Source organism: Colossoma macropomum, unplaced genomic scaffold (genome assembly GCF_904425465.1).
Source record: "Colossoma macropomum unplaced genomic scaffold, Colossoma_macropomum, whole genome shotgun sequence".
Classification (NCBI taxonomy): Eukaryota; Metazoa; Chordata; class Actinopteri; order Characiformes; family Serrasalmidae; genus Colossoma; species Colossoma macropomum.
In genome coordinates, this window is record NW_023494789.1 from 7,300,111 (window position 1) to 7,322,273 (window position 22,163).

The following is a 22,163-nucleotide window of genomic DNA, read 5'->3' on the forward strand; positions in this document are numbered from 1 at the left end:
GGGAAAAAGTCTGGTTCCATTGACTTAGATTAAAAGTAAGTATGTTTTTTCCTTCTTCTGTAAAGTTACCATTTTGGAAATATGAGGTTTTCTTCCGACAACAGCGCTTTGCTGTATCATCATTTAGTGTACATATAGAGTAAAAGCACAGGCTTATATACATGTAAGGATTTTTACAGAAAGAGTGCAGAAAAGGGTTAGATTTTGCCTGTCACAGCCTAATGAAAACAGGCATATAGATTAAGCTGCTGGTCCAAGATACATAAAGACTCTTGACTCTGAAATTCAAAGACTGTTTCCATGAAGTAAATACAGGTATTATGTCATGATTTTGACTGGGTCCTGGTTTGTCATGGTCCTAATTGTAGATGCTAGTATAGTTATTCATTCATGGTTACTATTGTGGCGATTTGGAAGCCAAAGCTAATTTTGACTTCATGCAGCATTAGGCTGGGCTGTCAGTATAAACACATGTTGCAGTTTGTGTCATGTTTATATATTTTTTTTAACTTGTAATGATATATCTGTCATCAATAAACGTGATCTTTTAAACTGGTGCAGCCATTTGAAATACCATAAAACTTAGCACACAAAAACTGGATTAAAGTAATACTCTTATGCCAACTTAGTTTAACCATCATACAGTGAAATGAGCTTGTTGTGATGGATTAATTCATTAATTTTAATTGTTCAATAACACAAGCACATAGTGAAAAACAGGTATAGAAGATCAAAAAGAAAATAACTGCGGAAAAGAAGGGGGTGTCCTTATGGGGTACATCACTAGTAAATGTACTCAAGCATCTCACCTTGAGAATATGGAACTTGCCCAGCACACAAATGGGGTATAAACCGTTATCTAAACACTTACTGCAAACATCACCTACATGATAGCAATCCATAGAGTTGGATGAAAAGACCCATTGCTGTCCATATCTCAATTTTGAAATTTCCTTGGGTTCCTTTGGTATATTTTCAATTTGAACATTTTCAAATCAATAAAACTTTACGGCTAAAAAATATTTTAAACTTAAGTTATCATGTTTCTGTATTTTGGCCACACAGAACTATACATTTGTATTGTTTAACAAAATAAAATCCCATTTTGATGATGATGTGAATAATAAAATGAAAATTGAATGTAGTTCCAGTTGTTGTTATAAGATGTTTATCAAAAGTATCCCTTTAAACCAGAGCTGGCCAAAGGTGGACCGGTATGACATTTTGATCTGCCACAAAGGTAATCCCACCCTCACAACCAATGAGAAGACAAATATATTTTCATGCTATATAACTTGTTCAATTCTAATTTTCCTTTTTAAACTGCATTTTAGTAACAACATATAATAATAATAATAATAATAATAATAATAATTTTATTTATATAGCACATTTCATGCTGGTGGCAGCTCAAAGTGCTTTACACACAGGTGATAAAGTTAAACAGTAATACAAGAAATTATAAGTATTAATTACAATTTATATTTATCTATTATTAATATTATATCGACAAAATACATTGTACAAATTCACTTTGGCCTCCACCTTCTTTATCTGTACATTGTTTTGTCTTTTTGACCTTGACACACCACAGACATTTAGGTTTGCCACCCCAAAACAAAAAGTTTTGGCACCCCTGCTTAGACCAATGAGAAGTTCTGAAGCATTTTTCCTCATCATACAAAATGTAGTTGTTGAACATGAATGGGTTAATATTACTACTACTACTACTACTACTACTACTACTACTACTACTAATAATAATAATAATAATAATAATAATTTTTATTTATATAGCACTTTTCGTGCTGGTGGCAGCTCAAAGTGCTTTACAGACAGGTGATAAAGTTAAACAGTAATAGTATTAATTACAATTTATATGTATCTATTACTTATATTTTATAGTGACAAAATACATTTTAAAAATTCACTTTGGACCCTACCTTCTTTATCTGTACATTGTTTTGTCTTGCCACCCCAAAACAAAAAGGTTTGGCACTCCTGCTTTAGACCAGTGAGAAGTTCTGAAGCATTTTTCCTCATCATACAAAATGTAGCTGTTAAACATGAATGGGTTAATATTACTACTACTACTACTACTACTAATAATAATAATAATAATAATAATAATGAGAAATAAAGTTCCATTCAAGTCCTTGAATGAATCTTTCGTCCATCGTGACCTTCAGTGACGCAGCCTCTGCATCCGGGGGTTTTTCGTTAAATGGGGCGCGGCGCATGCGCAGCGGCTCTTCAGCGCTACGACCTCTGCAGCCCGGTAAGTGAAGGAGAGAATTCGCCGGGTTCCGATTATTACAATCTGCTGTCATCCTAACGCTTTAAACTCTTAAGCGTCTTCTTTTCAGTCTCTGTAAGGTCCCACTGACTGTGCTGCATTTACAGGGACGCTAATTAGCGGCAGGTTGGCGCGTTTGTGTTGAAATATTTCACTGACCTTAACCTGTTCGGTTTGCCCGCAGAGATCCGGCTCATCCCGCCCGAGTTTGAGTGAAGCGGTCGGCGAGCTCTGCTGAAAATGTACGCCTGCGCCAAGTTCGTGTCTACGCCGGCACTGGTAGGTTTTTAATCGAAATTTTAACGTGTTCTAAGCTTAAGATTAGAACTGGGCTGGGCTGCTTCTGTGTAGTCCTCATTCAGGGTGCAGAAAAGGCCCGTTGAACTTGAAGCGTTGTTCTCAAGCTAACGTTATGCTAATTTGTGCTTAATTATTGTCAGTCACTGTTAAATGCACAAGCTTTTCAGCTGTGGTTCTGGGTGAGCGCTGTGTTTCGGACAGATATCTGACTCCACATCTCTATCTCTGGGTTCTGCTAACTGTATTGCTAATGCTAATGTATGAAGTGCCTCTCCTAACTCAAGGTCATCTTCTCATGCCGGCTGTAGAGCCTTAGAGCTGCATTATTTGAGGAAATGCAACGTATAAAAGCACTTTTCTCTTAACAAAGGTGTTATTTATTTCTCCGAGCTGCGGAAAAGGCCCGTTTAATTCAGGCCTGGAGATGTTTGTTGGTGTCCTCTGCCACAGTTTGGCTAGCTAGGCTAGCTGAATAAGTTGTGGCTCATAATCATTCTGTTTAAATGTTCTCAAGTGATCATGTTTTGATGTAGTCGGCCTCTAAAAGAGAGGAGCAGATTTGAAACCAACGTTGTTTAAACTGAGTATTTCCCGTATATTATGACCAACGTGCTGCTTACCTGGCTACTTGTTTTGTATTAGGTTTTTTTATGGAGCCTTTAATTCAGGTTGCACCACAGATGTCCAATTTTGTACTTCACAAATGCATATGCTTTTATGGCAGCCCACTAACCTTAGTGTTTATCTTTTTCAGGTCCGCTCTGGGTCAAGGGCGCTTTACAGACCCCTCTCTGCCTCTGTGCTCTCCAGGCCAGATGTCCGATCTGCAGAGGTGAGTTCAGGACCCAGGTTTGTGTTTCTCAAACAGTTGTTTGGCTGTGCTTTGATATGGTTGGAAGTCTAAGACTCATCACACCTGGTTGTTTCACATGTTTTGAGTGTCCGGATTATTAAGGATTGCGCTCCATGTTGTAGTTGGGTTTTAGTCTGATTAAGTGGAGATGCAGACTACCAATTTGTCAAAATATTATCAGGATACAATTCAGATAAAATGACCAGGTGTAAATGGGGTATAGGTTTTTCCACAGAGCTTGATTTTGGTCTTAATCCTTTAAGCCTTGATTATTTTTTTTAGTTAAGATTGTTAAAATAAGTGCTTTTATTTATTGTTTAAGGCTTTTTAGGTAAGATGATTTGTTTGTGCAGTGAGACCATCATTTCTTATTATTTTACTCTTACTGATGAGCTAATTACCACCCTCCTATTTCTTTTTTTTGCACTAGGCTAGCCCAGTCCTCCTGCCACAGAGCACCATGTCCCAGGTTGCACTGAGGGGTTTCCAGACAAGCGCAGTGAGCCGTGACATCGACACAGCCGCCAAGTTCATTGGAGCCGGGGCCGCCACCGTGGGTGTGGCCGGATCAGGAGCTGGAATCGGAACAGTATTCGGCAGCCTCATTATTGGATACGCTAGGTACAGCACAACAATGATCTGAAGCTACAGAACCCTAGCAAGGTTGTACGAAGAATGACCACAACCAATTCAACTGTGTTTACCTTTTCTGCTGGGTCGTAAGATGCTATAGGCCTTTAAGGAAAGATGGCTGTAGGATCAGTCAATGTCATTTATATGACCGAATCCATTGATAAACCAGGCTGGCGCTGATGCTACTCCGCACTTTTTAAATAAGTTTGCGTGAAAGGTTTGCATTTTTCAGCTAGACTGTTACCAACACCAGCTGCACTCTAGCTCACCACTGCAGCATAGAAACAGTGAGCTTAAAACTGAATCTGATCAGAAGCTAAGCCTTAGCTCAGGGCAGCAAAGTGACAAGCGTTTTGAATGCGGTTTGCTTTTTTTGAAGTGTGTGAAATTTTTTTCATTCATATTGACTGGGTACTGGTAATTCACAGTGCCAACTTGATGTATGGATCAGTCAGCATAGCTGTGGAATTAAATTCGGAGTAAGTTGAGGCAGAACGTTGAACTTCAGAAGTTACAGCTAGTGAAATGTAGCTTATTGATCTGCAAAGCTAAATTTCAGGCCAGCTGTACTTTTTGATCAGCATGCCCAGATTTGTCTAACTTGCATTCTTAAATACTGCTGTACTTGCAAGCATGGATAAATAACTGCCATAATTGTATTCAGATTGAATTCAGTTATATTTTATAGCTGGTGTCAGTGTTGTTGCTTTGGTGTGGTCACCTCTTCTCAGCCAGTCCTGTAGTGTGGAAAACAATGCACCCTCATTCTTGCTGGTTGACTACCATGTTCATTTGAAGTATCTGAAGCACTTGTCAAATGTTCTTCATGCTCTTTGTGCCCTGCAGGAATCCCTCTCTGAAGCAGCAGCTGTTCTCCTATGCTATCCTGGGCTTTGCCCTGTCTGAGGCCATGGGGCTGTTCTGTTTGATGGTTGCTTTCCTCATCCTGTTCGCCATGTAAAGTCTGCACCGTCCTCCATCTCTTGCTGTGACGACGTGTCTTACACTGGCTACCGAGAGTTCTGTGTTGGTGTCATGACAGTTGTACATTTTCCAAGTTTTTTGTGGAAGGCTGACAGACTGAACAGAAGAACATGTATTGTAAAAATGTATCCAATTACACAATTAAAATACATGTATTTCACTATTTAAACTGTTTCTGAGCGTTTTTGGACCTGTGGCTTTGAGGTTCCTTTGCGTCTCTTTATGCCTGCAGCCAACGTGGATCATATGTTGGAGTAACAGCATAATTAAAGGTCAAATTTATTTATTTATTTTATTTATTTATTTTTTTTTGTCTTTTACACTTCATAGTTGAAGTTGTAGACAGTTAAGAGATGGTAGAAAATGCACTGGTTTTTCAGATAAACCCGGCAAGTCCTAATTGAATTGTTCACTGCAGTTGTGAGTGGTGGGCAAACCTGACATTAAAAGCAATTAATGCAACTGAATGCTGCCTCTCAAAGCTATTACACATAGTGGGTACACCTTGTCTGATCACCAATATTTTATTCTACAGTACTTTTGAGGCTCTGGCCCAAATAGTGAAGTATTTTTGTTTCAACAACCTTTTTCTCTTCAAAGATTTGCCAACATTTTGACATTTTGTGTAGAAGAAATCAAAGTTGTTCTGGATAGCAGGTGAAATGGCTATATTTGTTGATGCCCACCACTGCAAGCAAACCAAAGTTGGTAAGTTTCTCTATAATGCATATTTTGTATAACTGACTTTACAACAATTGAATAATGAAGTATTTTGGAAGTGTTGGTGGAATTTCCCTTTGTAGTAGGTTTAGGTCTTATATTTGGTCAGATTTCATTTGTAGATCTAATATTACTCTGAAATTGTCTATCCCAATAAACATGCACAAGATTAAGATGGGCTCACTGTACTCCAACGCCTGAAGTGGGACGTTTTGGTTCTCCTCATGTGCCCTTTGAGGACTTCCAGTCTCTCACGTGCTTCTCTCCTTGTTTGGAGCGCGCGCACTCGTGGAATTTGGAATTTATAACAAATGGCAGCAGAGACAGCGGAATTCACCAAATCTGGAACGAGACATGCTGATGTTGGTAAACGATCAGTATGAGGCCCTTTTTAAAGTGTCTTAATATGGAGCTCAGTCTGAAAACCAACTGAACTAAACGGAGCCGAAGTACAGATCAGGCGATACTGCGACCGGACACGGAGCTTTAAGACGAGCTCCTCGTTGCAGCTGATGTTTTTCACGGTTGTTGTTTTTTTCTCAGTAGCACGTGCATCTGCGATCGCGTATCAGATGGACAGTCTAAAATTATTGACGGGGAGAAGAGAAAAAATATCTTCACCCGCACACGCCCGCCACACGCAGTTCATAAGCGATACCCGGCTTGTGAGCGAGTCGAGTTTTTGAACCGGTTCACAAGTCCAACTGAATCGAATCACTGTGGAACCACATGGAAACTAAATGGACGTTTTTTAGTTTGTTTGCTTTTTTGTTAATGTATATGTGATGCATTTCAAATACATCATTTCATTTTAATTCCAAACAGTAAAGTACAAAAACATTTTGTGGTCATTTTCAAATGTACTTCTGTAGGGACCGTTTATACCCGTGTTATAGCCCTCTAAAAATAGTAAACAAGCAGTTCTTCTTAATAAAATTAACCAATTCAACCTCATAAAATACCAAATTGTAACAACAACGCCTTTCCTTATGTTTTCTCAATCAGTGATATGAAGTAGTAGACACAGTGAGACTCTCATGCTGAACTGAATGCCATTACATAGAAGAGATTTTACCTATTGCTGCATCTGTTGTAAACTTGCTTACTCACTTCTTACCGCTGCCACTGAGATTTTCTAGTTTAAAGACTAAGAAACGGACCTTCAGATGATGTAACTTGAAGGTGGGAGGAACTTTTACTTTAGGGTTTATACATGAGGGTAGGCTGTTAGTGGGGTTGGGGGTTCCCAGTGGTTGTATGAAGTATCTGCGTAATGCATTCTGGGTACGTGTGATGAGAAAACACTGATGGACAAAAATGCAAAATGAATACAAAATAACAAATAACATATTAGAAGCTAGTTGTAGACCAGAACGCACCTTTAATACTCGTAATCATCCTCATCCTGCACGAAAATGAATCGTGAAATCGGTTCATTAGAATGGACAGTCCAAATGAGTCGGTCCTGTCAACTGAATCAACTAAACTGACAACTGAATCACTACAGTTCAGTTCAGTTCACGCTCCGCCCCGCCGTGCTGCGCGTTAAAGGGTTTGTTAAAGTCGCTAATGCCTCAGAAAAACGAGCCCTAGCTTCTCAAGTAGCCTTAAGAGAGGATAAGGAAGATTAAGTAGATTAGACAAATTAATTAAGTTGGAATTTATTAAGCTCCTAACAGCAAAAAGAAGATGAAGCGTTCGGTCGTTTCTCCAGTGACTGGGATACTTCTTGCTCTGTTTGGTGAGTAACTGCTGGCTACTCACGCAAACTGGTGTTAATTAGATATAATGAATATACATGTTATGGTAACGTTTTGATTTTTAAGCATTATGCCTATTTCAGTCAAAACGTAAAGGGTGGTGTGTTTGTCGTGTATTTCAGCCTATGTGGCCAAACTGTTACTGTGTGTCTACAAGCATATCTGACCTTTTCAGTATTAATCACGGTTTAATATTCCAGCCTAAACGTTGAGAATAATGCCTATGTGATGCTGAAATGCGACTAAATGCTGTGTTAGGTTTTAACACTCCTCCAGCTGAACCGTCGCAGGAATGCGCTGTGATTGACAGGTGCATGTGCTACCGCGTGTCTGCTGTTTCTAATTCAGGTTACAGGACGGGCCGTTTTGGGGACTTTAGTTTTTCTTTATAACAGGGCTTTTCCACACAGTTATAATGTGCTGCGTCTGACTGCTGGATCTCAGGCTCGTGAAGGAGTCCTTTGTTTCTGGGGCTCGTGCTGCGTTGTGCCCCGGTGGGCGCTAAGGTGAGGTGGGGGGGTCTGTAACCTGAGCGGGAGAAGCGGAAACGGCACCTCGTTTGGGGAGACGGGAGAGATCAGTGGTCGCCGACCCTAATCCTGGAAATCTGCCTTCATGCATATTTCACCTCTCACTGGGGACAGACTGTGGTCCCATCTGGCTCCTGTGGACCCCCTCCCTTGGTTTGGATGGACATACATGACTGGGGCCACAAACCCACACAGCCCCCTTTGACCATAGATTGTCTATATATGACAAGCCTGCTATGGGGCATTCCTCAGACTTCTGGGAAACAGTTAATACAGTACTGGATTTAGGATATAGTTAATACAGAAGTCAGAGCCCACCCTTCATTTATTTACAGTGTAATGGCCATTATCAAGGACAAGTTTTTCTTTTTTAAAGGAGATATTTCTGAGGATATTAGATATAAGATTAACAAAGGAAAAAAAATAAAAAAATAAATACCCAATAGTTTTCAAAAACAAAAGTGCAAAGAATGACTTAAAGATATAGTGAAAATGGGACTCCTAACAACTGTACAAGACATGGCAGACCACCATAACTCTCCTCATCATAGACTTTGAGAGATAGATGAAAATCAAGCTTCACTATTGCATCAGATCTGAAAAAAATCCACAGATCCCTCTTTTCACCATGAGAAGACAACTCAAAGCTATGGGTCTGAAAGGATGTGTAGCAAACAAAAACAAAAACCAAGGAGAAGAACATTTGCAAATCAAAAATAGAAACTGATGTTGTTCTTAGAACAGTGGACTGACCACCCCAGAGTCCGGACCTCAACATAGCTGAATGTGTTTGGGATCACTTGGACAGTAAGAAACAGAAAATGCAACCAACTAAAACTGAACTTTTCTTTGAAATACTGAAAGCAGGTCTCCCAAAAGAATGGAAGGTGCAACAAAGGGAAAGGGTGGACATACTAAATCATTTAATGGCTGTTTTGACTGGACATTAAATAAATAAATGGTGGTCTCTGACTTTGGCACAGTGCTGTATGTGTGAAAGGAATGTAGCTTTAATGCACTCCCTAATAAATTTCACATTTTACATGAAAATGTACATAAAGGCTGATTTTGTAGGCCAGGCCAGTTGGGGGCTTCATCCAACTAGTGGTTGTTACTTCCACCACTCCCCTAACTGAGGACCTGGGGGGCTTTGTTGGTCAGAGGCTACGGTTTTACCCAGGGACACCAGGGACATTGGTCAGAAAACTATGTGGGCCTATGGCCTCCTGGCTGAGGGGTCCTGATAGCACTTTTTCATTTATTTAACATTGTGCCTCCAGTTGTGCCTAATATTCACATGGTCTCAGTCTATCTATGTAAATTTTACACTTGCAATAGATTGACTTTTGTAAATACAAGCTTTCAGCCACTGGGTTCTGGCCCCATTGGCCTGGTCTGTAAATCATCCGAATTTTCAATCTAAATCTAAAACCAATCAAGCCAATCAGAGACTCCTTAAGATGATTAGATGGGGCCAAAGTGGTGTATTAGAGCTAGACGAAGGGGCATCGTTGGAGGTATGGGTGGACCATAAGGCCCACATAAGCCCTTCACCTGTGACAGGTATGGAGATTTGAGAGTGAAGGCCAAGTGAATTTTTATCCATACAGTATTTGACTCTTTATCTTTAGTCTGAAGGTATGTGGTGGCATTAGTGTGGACCATTTTATAGTTTGTAAATAGCCAGCAAATCACTTGTCTCTCTCTGTGCTAGGTTGAAGATTAGATTTAGTCCTGTTTTGTTACTTATAATAACAACATATTTACAAAATATTGTCAACATATTACATAAGACCCATTTCCTTGAGTTGAAGGGTATTAATCAGGAGTTTGTCCAACTATGCTGCAGTTACAGTCTCTACTATTCTGGGAAGGCTTTACACTAGATGTTGGAACATGACTGTGAGGACTTGATTGCATTTATCCACAAGAGCATTAGTGGGGTCAGGTGCTAAGGTTAGATGATTGGTTCTGGATCACAAATGCCACTCCAACTCATTCCAAAGTTACCCCTCTAACTGACGCTTGACATTGGGCACAGTGACTTGAGAGTCCTGTTCTACTGTTGATGATTCTATGAAGAGTATACAAGCTGTTTGTGCATAATTGAACATCTTTTTCAGCAACGTGTGCACTTAAAGTAGCTGAATTGTTGATGAATTATGCTGTAATTAAAGGTTTGTTTATGGTCATAAATGCGCTACAAAAAAATGCAGCTGGAACAGAATAGATCACACGCATATTTCATTTGGCACAGATTGACTGTATGTGCGTGAGGTGTCACAGTGTCTCCTTCAGCAGGTCAAGTGTCGTGTGTGAGTAACTTTGCGTCATGTGCAGTTGCCTGCCTCCATCAGCACTAATCCTCTGTGCGGCAGTGTTTGTGTAAGAGTGCATCTGTAAGTTTGCCCTTGTTGAACTGTGTGGGAGAGAAGGATTATATACACATTACAAACTCAGAAACAGGGATAGTGTTTCATATCTAAAACCGAGCAGGTTTGTATACATTTATATGTGTGTGTTCATGTGCAAGGAAGGGCAGTATTTCTGATGCAAAATGCAGTATTGTATTGTATATTGTAACATTTTTGAACTACCACAGCTCAATTAACAGCATAGAACTGTACACTACACAACAGAACTGTTAATGGCATAGCTTTGTAAGTGCTGTAGCTCTGCCAGTGCAGCACATTTTGATATACATTTTTTATCACATCATTTTGTATACATGTACATCTGACATAATTTGTATGTTGCTAAATTGCTAAATTTCCTTCCGGATCATTAAAGTATCTATCTATCTATCGATCTGTCGATCTAGCTATCTAGCTATCTAGCTGGCTAGCTCTTCTAGTGCCATAGATACATTTGTGCCACAAACCCATTAGTGCCATAGCTCTGTTAGCACCATAGGCTTGTTAGCACCATAGCTCCATTATCACCATAGCTCTGTTTATGCCATAGCTCTTTTAGCACCATAGCTCTGTTAGCACCATTGCTATGTTTGTGCCATAGCTTTGTTAGTGCCATAGCTCTCTTAGCGCCATAGCTCTTTTAGCATCATAGCTTTGTTAGTGCCATAGCTTTGTTAGTGCCATAGCTCTCTTAACACCATAGCTCTGTTTGTGCCATAGCTTTGTTAGTGCTAGAGTGACATTGAACTGTTAGTTCCATTGACCCCTTAACATCATAGACTCATTAGTAGGGCTGAGTATCGTTTATAAAAATTTTTGATACCAATATGAATATTGATACCTTAACGTCAACACTGATTCGTGAATTTATTTAGGAATTAAATTACAAACTGCAAGATGATTTGGCTTAAACAAAAAATGGGCATGAAGTGCTGGAAGTATATTTAGTAGTCAGTTTAGTAGTCAGCCAATCAGCAGTCTGGATTTGAGTTATGAAATTTGATATTGAATGTCATGTAATTTTTGATATTGGGTAATATTGAAGAAACTCAATCTGTGATATAAAATTATTGAAGTTTGAGACCCAGTCCTACTTGCATTGCAGTAGTACCATAGAACTGTTTGTGCCTCAGCTCTGTTAGAACCATATACTTCTTAGTGCCATAGCTTGTTTTAAACTATTGAGTTGATAGTGTCATAGATTCTTTAGCATCATAGTATTGATAATGCCATAGACTATTAACATCATAGAATTGTTAGGGCTGCAAACCATTAAAGACATTGAACTGTTAGTGTCATAGACCCTTTATCACTATAGACCCCTTAATGCCATAGACTGACTATGGCCATAGACCCTTTATTACGGGTAAGTGCCACAGACACATTAGCAGCATAGAAATGTTACTACTATATCTCCATTAGCACAATACACCTGTTGGTGCCATAACCCCATTAGACCTAAAGCCAGAAAACTGTCATCGCCATGCCATAAACCTAGTGCTATAGACCTATTAGCGCCATAGATCTATTATCGTCACAGACCCTTCTGAAGAATGGTGTGCCGCACTGCTGCTATTTTTTTTTTTTCAAGATGTGAATATGGTGGTTAATCCTTTTCTATCCAGTTGCAAATATTTTTGTATATAATTGACTAGAGTTAGTACTAGATATATAGAAAGCATTTCAGTCTTTCATTGCTCTTTTGTCATACTTTGTGCTGGCAAGCTGCTTGCAAGCAAAGCTTTGATCTTCTATGTTAAGCTCTCTCCAGCTGCCCCACATATTTGATCTGTTTCACCACCATCAGACATGGCTGAAGTGATTAAGGGCTTGATTACTAGTATTTACTTTGATATACATTTTGTATTACACCATTTTGTATGCATGTACATCTGTTGTAATTTTTATTGTGTTGAAACACATTTTAATGTATTTTGTGCCCATTCCTGGTTTTTCAGGTCTAGGTCTGTGCTCCTCTGATGAGACGAAATTGGTGAAAGATCTGTTTAAAGGTTATAACAAGGTGGTTAGACCCGTAAGCCATTTCAACGAGGCTGTAGTAGTGACTGTAGGACTCCAGCTCATTCAGCTCATCAGTGTGGTAAATATGCTTTAACATTGGCTTTCATTTTCTCTCTCTGTTTTATTGGAACTCAAACGGATTGGAATAAGTAGAAATATCACTTCTCCCGTTTTAACTTCTGCGTACTGAAATAGTACATTATGTAATGTTCTATAACCCTTACTGTCACACTCTCTCACACACATATGGACTTTTCGTCTCTCTTTCTATACACACAGGATGAAGTTAATCAGATTGTCACCAGCAACGTGCGTCTTAAACAGGTCTGGCTTTCTCTTACTGTGTTTTGTTGAATGTAATGCAGCCATTAGAGCCACTATCACAAAAACTGAACATTTATTTGTAGTTCTCAAATGAAAGCAAAATCACAATTGAGGCTCTTAAACTCCAGCTTGGGACAATGAACAAACCTAGTCTATCACATCCGACCTTACATAGAATTGAACAAAGGTTTGTTAGCTGAAACTGAACTAGTGTTTTAGCAAAAAGGCTAGCATAGAAGCATCTTACATGGGACCTTACCTTCTCTCTTCTCCACGACCAGCAATGGAAGGATGTGAATCTGCACTGGAACCCAGATGACTATGGTGGGATCAAAAAGGTCCGGATTCCCTCTACTGACATCTGGAAACCAGATTTAGTGCTTTATAACAAGTAAGAGACTAAGCTAGTGTTAAGCTCTATTATCTCATTACTCCAAATGTAGTCGATCAGCCAAGACATGTTTGGTGTCTGAAGTTTGCTTCTTTAGTAGCTGTGAATCCCTGAAAGAATATGCATAGTTTGGTACTGTTTAATCAACCCAGATTAGCAGATTACTTCATTAAGAGTCAAAATAACGGCCAGATTACTCCATTAATAATACAATTTTGAGTGACAGCCCTACTGCCCATTAGCTCCTTGAACGTTAGCTTTCATTAACTAAAGTAATTAGGTAACAGGCACTTGCAATAAAATATATGCAAGAGCATTCAAGTTAAAAAAAATGCTGCATTTTATTCTAAAACAACAAAGTAATGGTAAATGGACAGATTTGGCAGCAAACATGTATTGGCTGATTCTGTTAAACATGTATTGGCTGATTCTGTTAAACATGTATTGGCTGATTCTGTGAACTATTCCTTTAAATGGAAATTCCACCTATTTTTATAAATTACCGCTTAATGAAATAACTAAGACGTAAGCAAAGTTATTCAGGGTGGTTTGATGTTAAATTGTTCACAGTGGTGGTGATAGGAACCAAACGTCTGAAGTATTTCAAAGCTACATCACAGAACGTTTTTTTAATGAAAGGGTTACGAATGTGTTGCCTGATGCCTGAGACACAGTATTACGATACACTCTTAAAAACGATGGTTCTTCAAGGGTTCTTTTGTAAAGAAAATGGTTCTATACAGAACCATGAACACTCAAAGAACCCTTTGCATGATTAAAGGGTTCTTCGTATCGTGAAAGGATTCTTCAGATTGATGGAGAATGTGCTGTAGATGGTTCTGCAAAGAACCTTTTTGAAAAGTCACCAAAAAGCTTCTTATCTTGTCATGATGTCAAGCTTGTAACAAAAGAAGAACCCTTTCCATATAGAATCAGTCTCACTTCCTGCTGTAAAATGCAAGGGTGTAGCTGAAAAAGGCTCTGCCTATGGATGAAAACTATTTCTCTAAAACTCTTGAAAATGTGGGATGGCATTTTTTGAATGCCAACTTTTTTTATTTAAAAATTAAACACATAATGAATCTAAATCTTTCAATTTTACTTTAAAAGAAATTGAAAAGGTCTTAAATTAAACAAAAATTTACAAAAACTTATTTTTGGAAGTTGAAATTTAGGGGTTAGGGTTTGAGACAACCACCTTCCAATAGAAAGTACCCTATGAATGATGATTTTATATATATTTAACTTATAACTTATAAATTAATGCCTTGTGTTTAAATAGATCTTAACATAATCCTTATAAGAGACTTATATTTAACATCTGAAATAATTAAGTAGAATCATTCATATACATGAAGTAAGTTTATGCAAATGTAGTTCTAATGCATTTGCTTGTATGTGTACAGTGCTGACGGAGACTTTGCCATTGTGCATGAGACTAAGGTTTTACTGGAGCACACCGGGATGATCACGTGGAATCCTCCGGCCATCTTTAAGAGCTACTGTGAGATCGTGGTGCTTTACTTCCCCTTCGACCTGCAGAACTGCAGCATGAAACTCGGCACGTGGACGTACGATGGCAACCTGGTCGTCATCAACCCGGTACCTGCCACTATGACAAACACAGACAATCACAGATGTCAATTTATATATACAGTCATATGCAAAAGTTTGGGCACCCCTAGTTTGTTGATTTTCTGAATTTAACATATTGGGGAAAAAATAAAACATAAAATGTGGCACGTGCAAAAGTTAATGCACATTTTATATCTTGTGTTTTATTTTCCCCCCAAAATGTTAAACTTGCTACATAAATAGAAACTATGCACAACAATGTTTGTTGTCTGTAAGGGATGTGTTAACTTACTGTCACTTAAAAAATCAACAAAACATATAATTTGACCAGGGGTATTTAAACTTCTGTATACATCTGTAAATAATTAAAGAAATAGGCCACATGATTGTGTGTATGTGTATAAATGTGTATATATGGGCTCTAGGACCATGACCGGCCAGACCTCAGTAACTTTATGGAGAGTGGCGAGTGGGTGATGAAGGACTACAGGAGCTGGAAACACTGGGTGTATTACGCCTGCTGTCCGGACACACCTTACCTGGACATTACCTACCACTTCCTCATGCAGAGACTGCCTCTCTACTTCATTGTTAATGTCATCATCCCCTGCATGCTCTTCTCCTTCCTCACCGGCCTGGTGTTCTACCTGCCCACTGACTCTGGTAATTCTAAATATGTATATACAGTCATATGTATCCCTGGCCAACGTTTTGTTGATATTCTAAGCAAAAATAGATTTACATGTATATGTAATGTTAATGATGGTAAATTGGTGGTAAATCTGACAATGTTTTCTTAAGGGACTGTTTTTCATTCCATTGCCCTGAATGTACCTCTCTGCCATGAATGTTTAAGCCAAAAAATTCTCAACACTCTTTTGTCTCATGCATCAGACAACGTGTTCATGACCATTTCATGTAAAAACGTTGTGATTTAGTTTTTATAGGTGTTAAACACGTCAGACGTCTGGTTTCTATCACCACCACTGTAAATAATTCTGACTCTAAAATGGAGCATTTCACATCAAACCACTTAATACTAAATGTTTATCTACTGTATTCATGTGTGTAGGTGAGAAGATGACCCTCAGTATCTCTGTCCTGCTGTCTCTGACTGTGTTTCTGCTGGTCATCGTGGAGCTGATCCCGTCCACCTCCAGCGCTGTTCCGCTCATCGGCAAATACATGCTCTTCACCATGATCCTCGTCATCGCCTCCATCATCATCACCGTTATTGTCATCAACACGCACCACCGCTCACCCAGCACACACACCATGCCCCCCTGGGTCCGCAGGGTAAGCGTGAGAGCATAAAAGTGAGGGACTTTAAATAGAGCTTGGTGAAAAGGAAAGGTATCATAAATATTTTAGCGAAATATCTCCTTAATGATAAATGTGACAATGATTGAAACCATTAACGCCATTAATGACCAAATGATCATAACACAGTGAATAAGTATTGACCATACACACTATATACAGCATGTACAGTTATATACAAAAGTTTGGGCACCCTTGGTCAAATTGTTTTGTTGACTAAGTCAAGGAGAAAACACAGCCCAACCAATATCAGACTTGGCTTAGGTGCTGGCTCCGAAGGACACACACACACACACACACACACACACACACACACATCATCTAAACCGCTCATCCTTCCGGGTCACGGTGGGGTGCTGCAGCTCCAAAGGACACATTACGCTGAAAAGTTTGCCAAAAGTTTTGCCAAAAAATAATGTTGCTGCTGTAAAAATAAAATATCAGTGAAAGCATATTGCCTAGGTCTAGTCTGAACATTTCTCTCAGTTCTATCAAACTGAGATAGAAGTCTGACTAAACAATAAAACATATAGAATTTCTTAGATATATGATATGATATTTCTGCAAAGATAAAAAAAAAACTGTATTTCTAACTGTATTCCTAATTGGTGTCTTGGTACAGCTTTTTGGTTCTGGTTGTAATAAGTGACTACTTATACTGCTTACAGCACATAACAGCCCTGAGTGCCAAACCAAATTCCAGCACACAGTATAAAACTACAAACAACTTAAAAGCTTGTCATGCAGTTGATATTATGTACAGTTCCACATGTATGTACAGTTGCATGTTAAAGTTGTAAAATGTGTAAAGGGAGCAGTGGATTTATTATGTAAATATTCTCTGTGCTGCAGATCTTCATCGACACCATCCCAAACCTCATGTTCTTCTCCACAATGAAGCGTCCATCTCAAGAGAGGAGAGAGAACCGCTCCTTCCCTCCAGACTTTGACATTTCAGACATCTCAGGCAAACCTGTGCCGGCCTCTGTCACCTTCCAGTCACCCATCATCAAAAACCCAGATGTGCGCAGTGCCATAGAGGGCGTCAAATACATCGCTGAAACCATGAGGGGTGATGAAGAGTCCAACAATGTAAGAACATTCTGTCCTCTGTTCTCTGTCTCTCTGTGTGTCTCTGTCTTTCTCTCTTTGACTTTTGTTCTGTGTTTTTATGACATACATCCATCTGCAGACCAGAAGAGCCAACAGCAGTCACAGATCTGTGCTTTTTATCTTAAGCTGCAGATGTGTGATGCTCTCTCTCATTCTGATGAACTTAATGCAAACGAGCTTAGTGGCAACCAGTCAGGTTGTTGATATTTGGTGCAGTAACCGATTGTGTCACTCCCACAGTCAAAACCAAACGCTGAGATTCAACACTCAAATGTGAACAGAGTGTGAGATGTAATGGTTGAAAAAAAGTAATCAAAATGTGGGACGTTAGTCAAGTCACTTTATTTAGCACATTTAAGTGACGCAGAGTGTCGGCCAAAGTGCTGTACAATAAAATAAACTAAAATAACCCCTAACCAATAAGTCCCACAAGGAAAATAACATGCAGAAATAAAACTAATCCAATAAAATAATAAAACAAAGTAAAAGTACTACTGATAGCAGGACAGAACAAACCGAGACAGATTACAGATTGAATACAGTCTTTAAAAGGATTCAAATGCCTAAGAAAAAAATAGGTTTCTAAACTGGGCTTAAAATATCTATTGTGGGGATTCCTTTATCTTGGGGCAGCTATAGGAAAGGTCACCTTTGAACCTCATCTGAGACCGTGGGACAGCTAAGAACAACTGGTTGGAAGATCGTAGGGCTTGTGAGGTGGAATGGAAGTCAGTGATATAGCTTGTAGCTAAGCCATGCAAAGCTTTAAAAACAAATAATAAAACCTTAAATTCAAGTCTGTATTTGACTGGTAAACAGTGGAATGATGTGACTACAGGGATGATGTACATTGTATTGTATTGTATTGCTCTCTCTTTTCTTGGTACCAGTCAGGGGTCTCGCAGCAGCATTTTGGACCAGCAGTAGACATGACAAGTTTGACTCACAGATTCCCAAGTACAGCGAGTTGCAATAGTCAAGGCGAGAGGAAATAAAAGCATGAACACCTGTTTCCAAGTCCTAAAAGACAAGATGCTTTTAAGTACAGCTATACTCCTGAGTTGAAAGTGCTACCTATTGCTGTGTTAGTTGAATTTTAAAAGGCCTATATCATAGAAAACTGATTTTTCCTCACTTTTTTGAATATAAAAAATATAATATTGTATGCAAACATTGCTAAAGTTTCATGGAGAAAAAATAGAATGTAGGATAACAAATTTGAGGCTGCTTTGGGGCTCAGAAATAGCCTACAACTCTGCATACTCTTGTACTCTGGACACATGAACCTGTTTGTGTTTTAGTGATATGCCCACAAGGAGGCCAGCAGTCAACTAGGAAAGCAGTTCAGCTCACTGCAATGAAACTGCTGCAGATTTTGTAAACGTGAATAGAATAAAAATACAACCTCTAAAATACAAATTAAAACAAGCATACATAGGTCTGTACTCAAATTACAGCACTGATTGGGTGAAAGGCAGAACATCCTGAACAGGTCACCAGTCCATCACAGGGCTGACACACATATTCACACCTATGGCCAATTTAGCATGTCCAATTCACCTGGTTGCACACACAGAAAGCACCCTGGTCACCTGGCTGGGGAATCGAACCCAGGCCCTTCTAGCGCTACCCACTGGGCCTCTGATAATTTATTTTTTCATCATAATATGATCATTATTGTAAACAGTCCTGGTATCTGGGGGTGCTGCAGCCCCCTCAGCACACTCACCTAAAAATGCACCATTCTTTTTAAAATATTTTGCTAAATTTTAACACAGCACAAAGTTGCTGATAACATTTGTTACAAACAGCTCGAGTAATGCTAACTCTAACCACTAGGGGGTGCAAACCTAAAACAATAGCATGCCCTGAAACTGCAGGTCTGTGGATGAATGATGTTGGCTGTCCTGTTTTTCTTAATTTTCTTCTGCTTCTTCTTCTCGCTCTCCTTCTTCTGCTTCATTCTTCTCCTTCCCCTTTTGTCAGATTGCATGACTTCTCTTTAATTTTACATCTGGTCACGTTCTGACCTCTGTGGAACTCCCCAAGTCTAGGACCATGTCAAAAATCTCCTCCCGCTCTTCCCCTTTTCTGTTGTCCTTCCACCCTTTCTCTTCCTCCCAGGCCGCAGAAGAGTGGAAGTTCGTTGCCATGGTACTGGATCACATTCTGCTGTGCGTGTTCATGGCCGTGTGTATCATCGGTACTATGGGAGTGTTCGCTGGCCGGCTCATCGAGCTCAACATGCTTTGAGCCTGGAGGCCTGAGTGAAGCCTGGGGCTGGAGTTGGACACTTAGCCTCCGTCTCTCAGCCCCCTGCTGGGCTGTGGCAGACGAGACATCTGCTCGGATCAGATGTTAATGGGCCGGTGGAGCCAATTCGACTGCTGAAAAGATCAGATGCACACACATCCAGGACATACAAAGGCCTTTACTTTTCCTCCACTAACACATTAACAGTACATTTCAGACTTTACACATAGTTTATTGGTAGTTGTGAAAACTCAGAATGGTTTGCTCATATTTATCTGCAGTTCTTGCTAATGGTGTGTGATCTAAGCATGTCGTTTATCAGTCATTTGTCTCTGGACAAAGACTTAAGGCACCTATGGTTGCCTTAGGCACATGAGTATGTGCTTCAGTGCGTGTTGATGTATTCTTTGAATAGGCTAGATTTTAGATATCAGGTTAGAATTACGCAACCTTATGTGATTGACTTGATTGTACAATTGTGTTTGCATACGCCACACCAACGTATATTTGTTCCACAGCTTGTCTTTTTTCTTTACACAGTCACTGATGTTTTACAAGTGCAGTTAACTTTAACTATCTTCCTTTCAATCTTTTTGTTTGTTTAGGCTTGTTAAGTATCTTGAATGAAATATGCACTACACTAGATTTGTTAATCATTATCACAATATTGGCCTTATATAGGCTGCTACATGCAAATGAACCCTCTAAACAAACACAGTGTTCTTTACTGTATGCTGTGAACATCCTGACCAATAACAGTTGAGTTTCTAGATGAATCAGGGTATTCGAGTAATCCATCAAAAGTAAATTATTTTGGTCATTTTAGAGCAGTTAAAAAGTGTCACATTATGTATTCACCAATGTGTTAATAAATTGCAAGTTGTATGGCAATATTAAGCAAGATAACCGCAATACTATTTTGTTATATCATTCAGCCCAAACACCTTACAAAGAAAAAAGCAGCTGGGCTCTCACTTTTGAGAAGACTTGCTTGAGATGTCTTTGCAAATAACAGTTGTGAGTACATTTGCTAATTTATTACAAATCAGTGTGTAAATGTGATTATCCAGTACTGACACTTATGGTAATGTCCTGACTGAAAAAAAGGGTATTTTGGCAAGTGATATCACCTTAAATGAGTCACTAATCCAACATTTGAGATTGCTGTAAAAATATTTGAAGAGATTGAACTTATTTCTAGACATGTTAAGTAATTTTATCTAAAGAAATGGGCTTATTTTATTGGCAGATGTTATGTGTGTTTTATTATGTGTTGAAACAACAAAATGATCTGCCAATAGAATAAAACAATTGATTATTATCTACATTATGCAAAATTGAATTTTTCTCCCTTTTTTGATGTATGTAAACACTGTGAAAAGTTCAAAACATACCATTTGCTCCCCAGCGTGTACAGTCCGTATATGTCACTGCAAAAACAGCCTGCTTTGAATTCATTGTTTCTGTAATGTCATGTAAACCAACACATTTATATAAATCCATCAGCCAACAGCGGTTTAGCCCCACCCATTCACACTGGAGTTATAAGGAGCATTTCAGACTGGACTGCTTTTTGAATGATGCACAACACAAGACATCAGTCCTAAAGGTACATTAACAAAAACAGCCTGTTTAATTGAAATATAACTATTTTTGGTACATAAAAGCACACAAACAATGTAAGGGGGGACATCAGGGGGAAAGAATAAAATGAAAGGATGAAAACAAGTAACAAGGCCACAAAGTGTCAATGATGCGAACCACCTCTATGAGAAGAAGAGAAATATCAGCCTGCTAAGACTGAATCTGTGAGTGAATGAGAGAGGAGGCAGGTCCATGAGGTGCATTGCATGTAAAAATGTCTAGAAATAAGATGAATAATAATGAGATATATTAGATCTATTGACTAGATTTGAGTTGTTTTCTACAGAGCCCTGCTGGTGACATCCTATATAATTAAAAAATAATGCATGGTTACGCCGTATTACCACTTAGGAACAACATCCTAATGCGTGGCAATGACTTAGTAAGCCATGAGAATAAGATCATGTCTTATTTAGCTGTGGTCAAAACTTATTTATCTCATTGCCACGCCTTACTAAGTCGTGGCCATGCATTAGGATCTTGTTCCCAAGCCTTACTAAGTCGTAGCCACACATTATTTTTATTAATACGGGATGTCACCAGCAGGGCGCTGTAGGTTTCACTTGCCAGTGCATCATTTTTTGCAGTGCACTTTAAGCCTGGCCTTTTTGGCAGTTCATTTTGATTTGCATGAATTTTCTATACATTTTTTAACCTCTGTTCTGATCAGTGAGAGCACTCTGGTCCAGTTGAACAGGGCAGTGGAGAGATTTTTAATGTGTATGTTAGTCTGCACACTTGTGACAGCAATGAAGGTCTAGATAGGCTCACAGGATCAAAGATCACAAGGTCGTGTGCAGTGACACTCCAGTCCGAAACTTTCCACTGTGTGCCTGGGGCATTATTTCTTAAGCTCTTGCTGTTGTTTGTAATACATTTTTCTTAACTATTTTGTCAAGATTTGTGATTTGTTGAAAATGTTCATGACACAACAGTTCAGTTCAGGTTGTGTCGTTGATGCAGTCTTGTGTGTGTGTGTTTCTCTGGGAAAGGATTTCTTACTGAAGCATAATTTTGATGCATTTTCATTA

General features: G+C 39.1%; 2 protein-coding genes across 2 annotated transcripts; both read left to right on the plus strand.

The window, feature by feature from the left end:
- The first annotated feature begins 2,220 nt into the window (after positions 1-2,220).
- Positions 2,221-5,235, plus strand: atp5mc3b (ATP synthase membrane subunit c locus 3b). Its single transcript, XM_036569934.1, has 5 exons — positions 2,221-2,278; positions 2,481-2,575; positions 3,351-3,428; positions 3,880-4,070; positions 4,929-5,235. Exons 2-5 carry the CDS (start codon positions 2,537-2,539, stop codon positions 5,041-5,043), a joined length of 423 nt encoding a protein of 140 aa, XP_036425827.1. The 5' UTR covers positions 2,221-2,278; positions 2,481-2,536; the 3' UTR covers positions 5,044-5,235.
- A 2,084-nt stretch (positions 5,236-7,319) lies between these two features.
- On the plus strand, positions 7,320-20,685 carry chrna1 (cholinergic receptor, nicotinic, alpha 1 (muscle)). The gene is made up of 9 exons (XM_036569941.1): positions 7,320-7,527; positions 12,449-12,591; positions 12,792-12,836; positions 13,118-13,227; positions 14,634-14,829; positions 15,228-15,465; positions 15,875-16,098; positions 16,975-17,214; positions 19,360-20,685. The coding sequence occupies exons 1-9, from the start codon at positions 7,476-7,478 to the stop codon at positions 19,486-19,488; spliced, it is 1,377 nt and encodes a 458-aa protein (XP_036425834.1). The 5' UTR covers positions 7,320-7,475; the 3' UTR covers positions 19,489-20,685.
- The last annotated feature ends 1,478 nt before the right edge of the window (positions 20,686-22,163 follow it).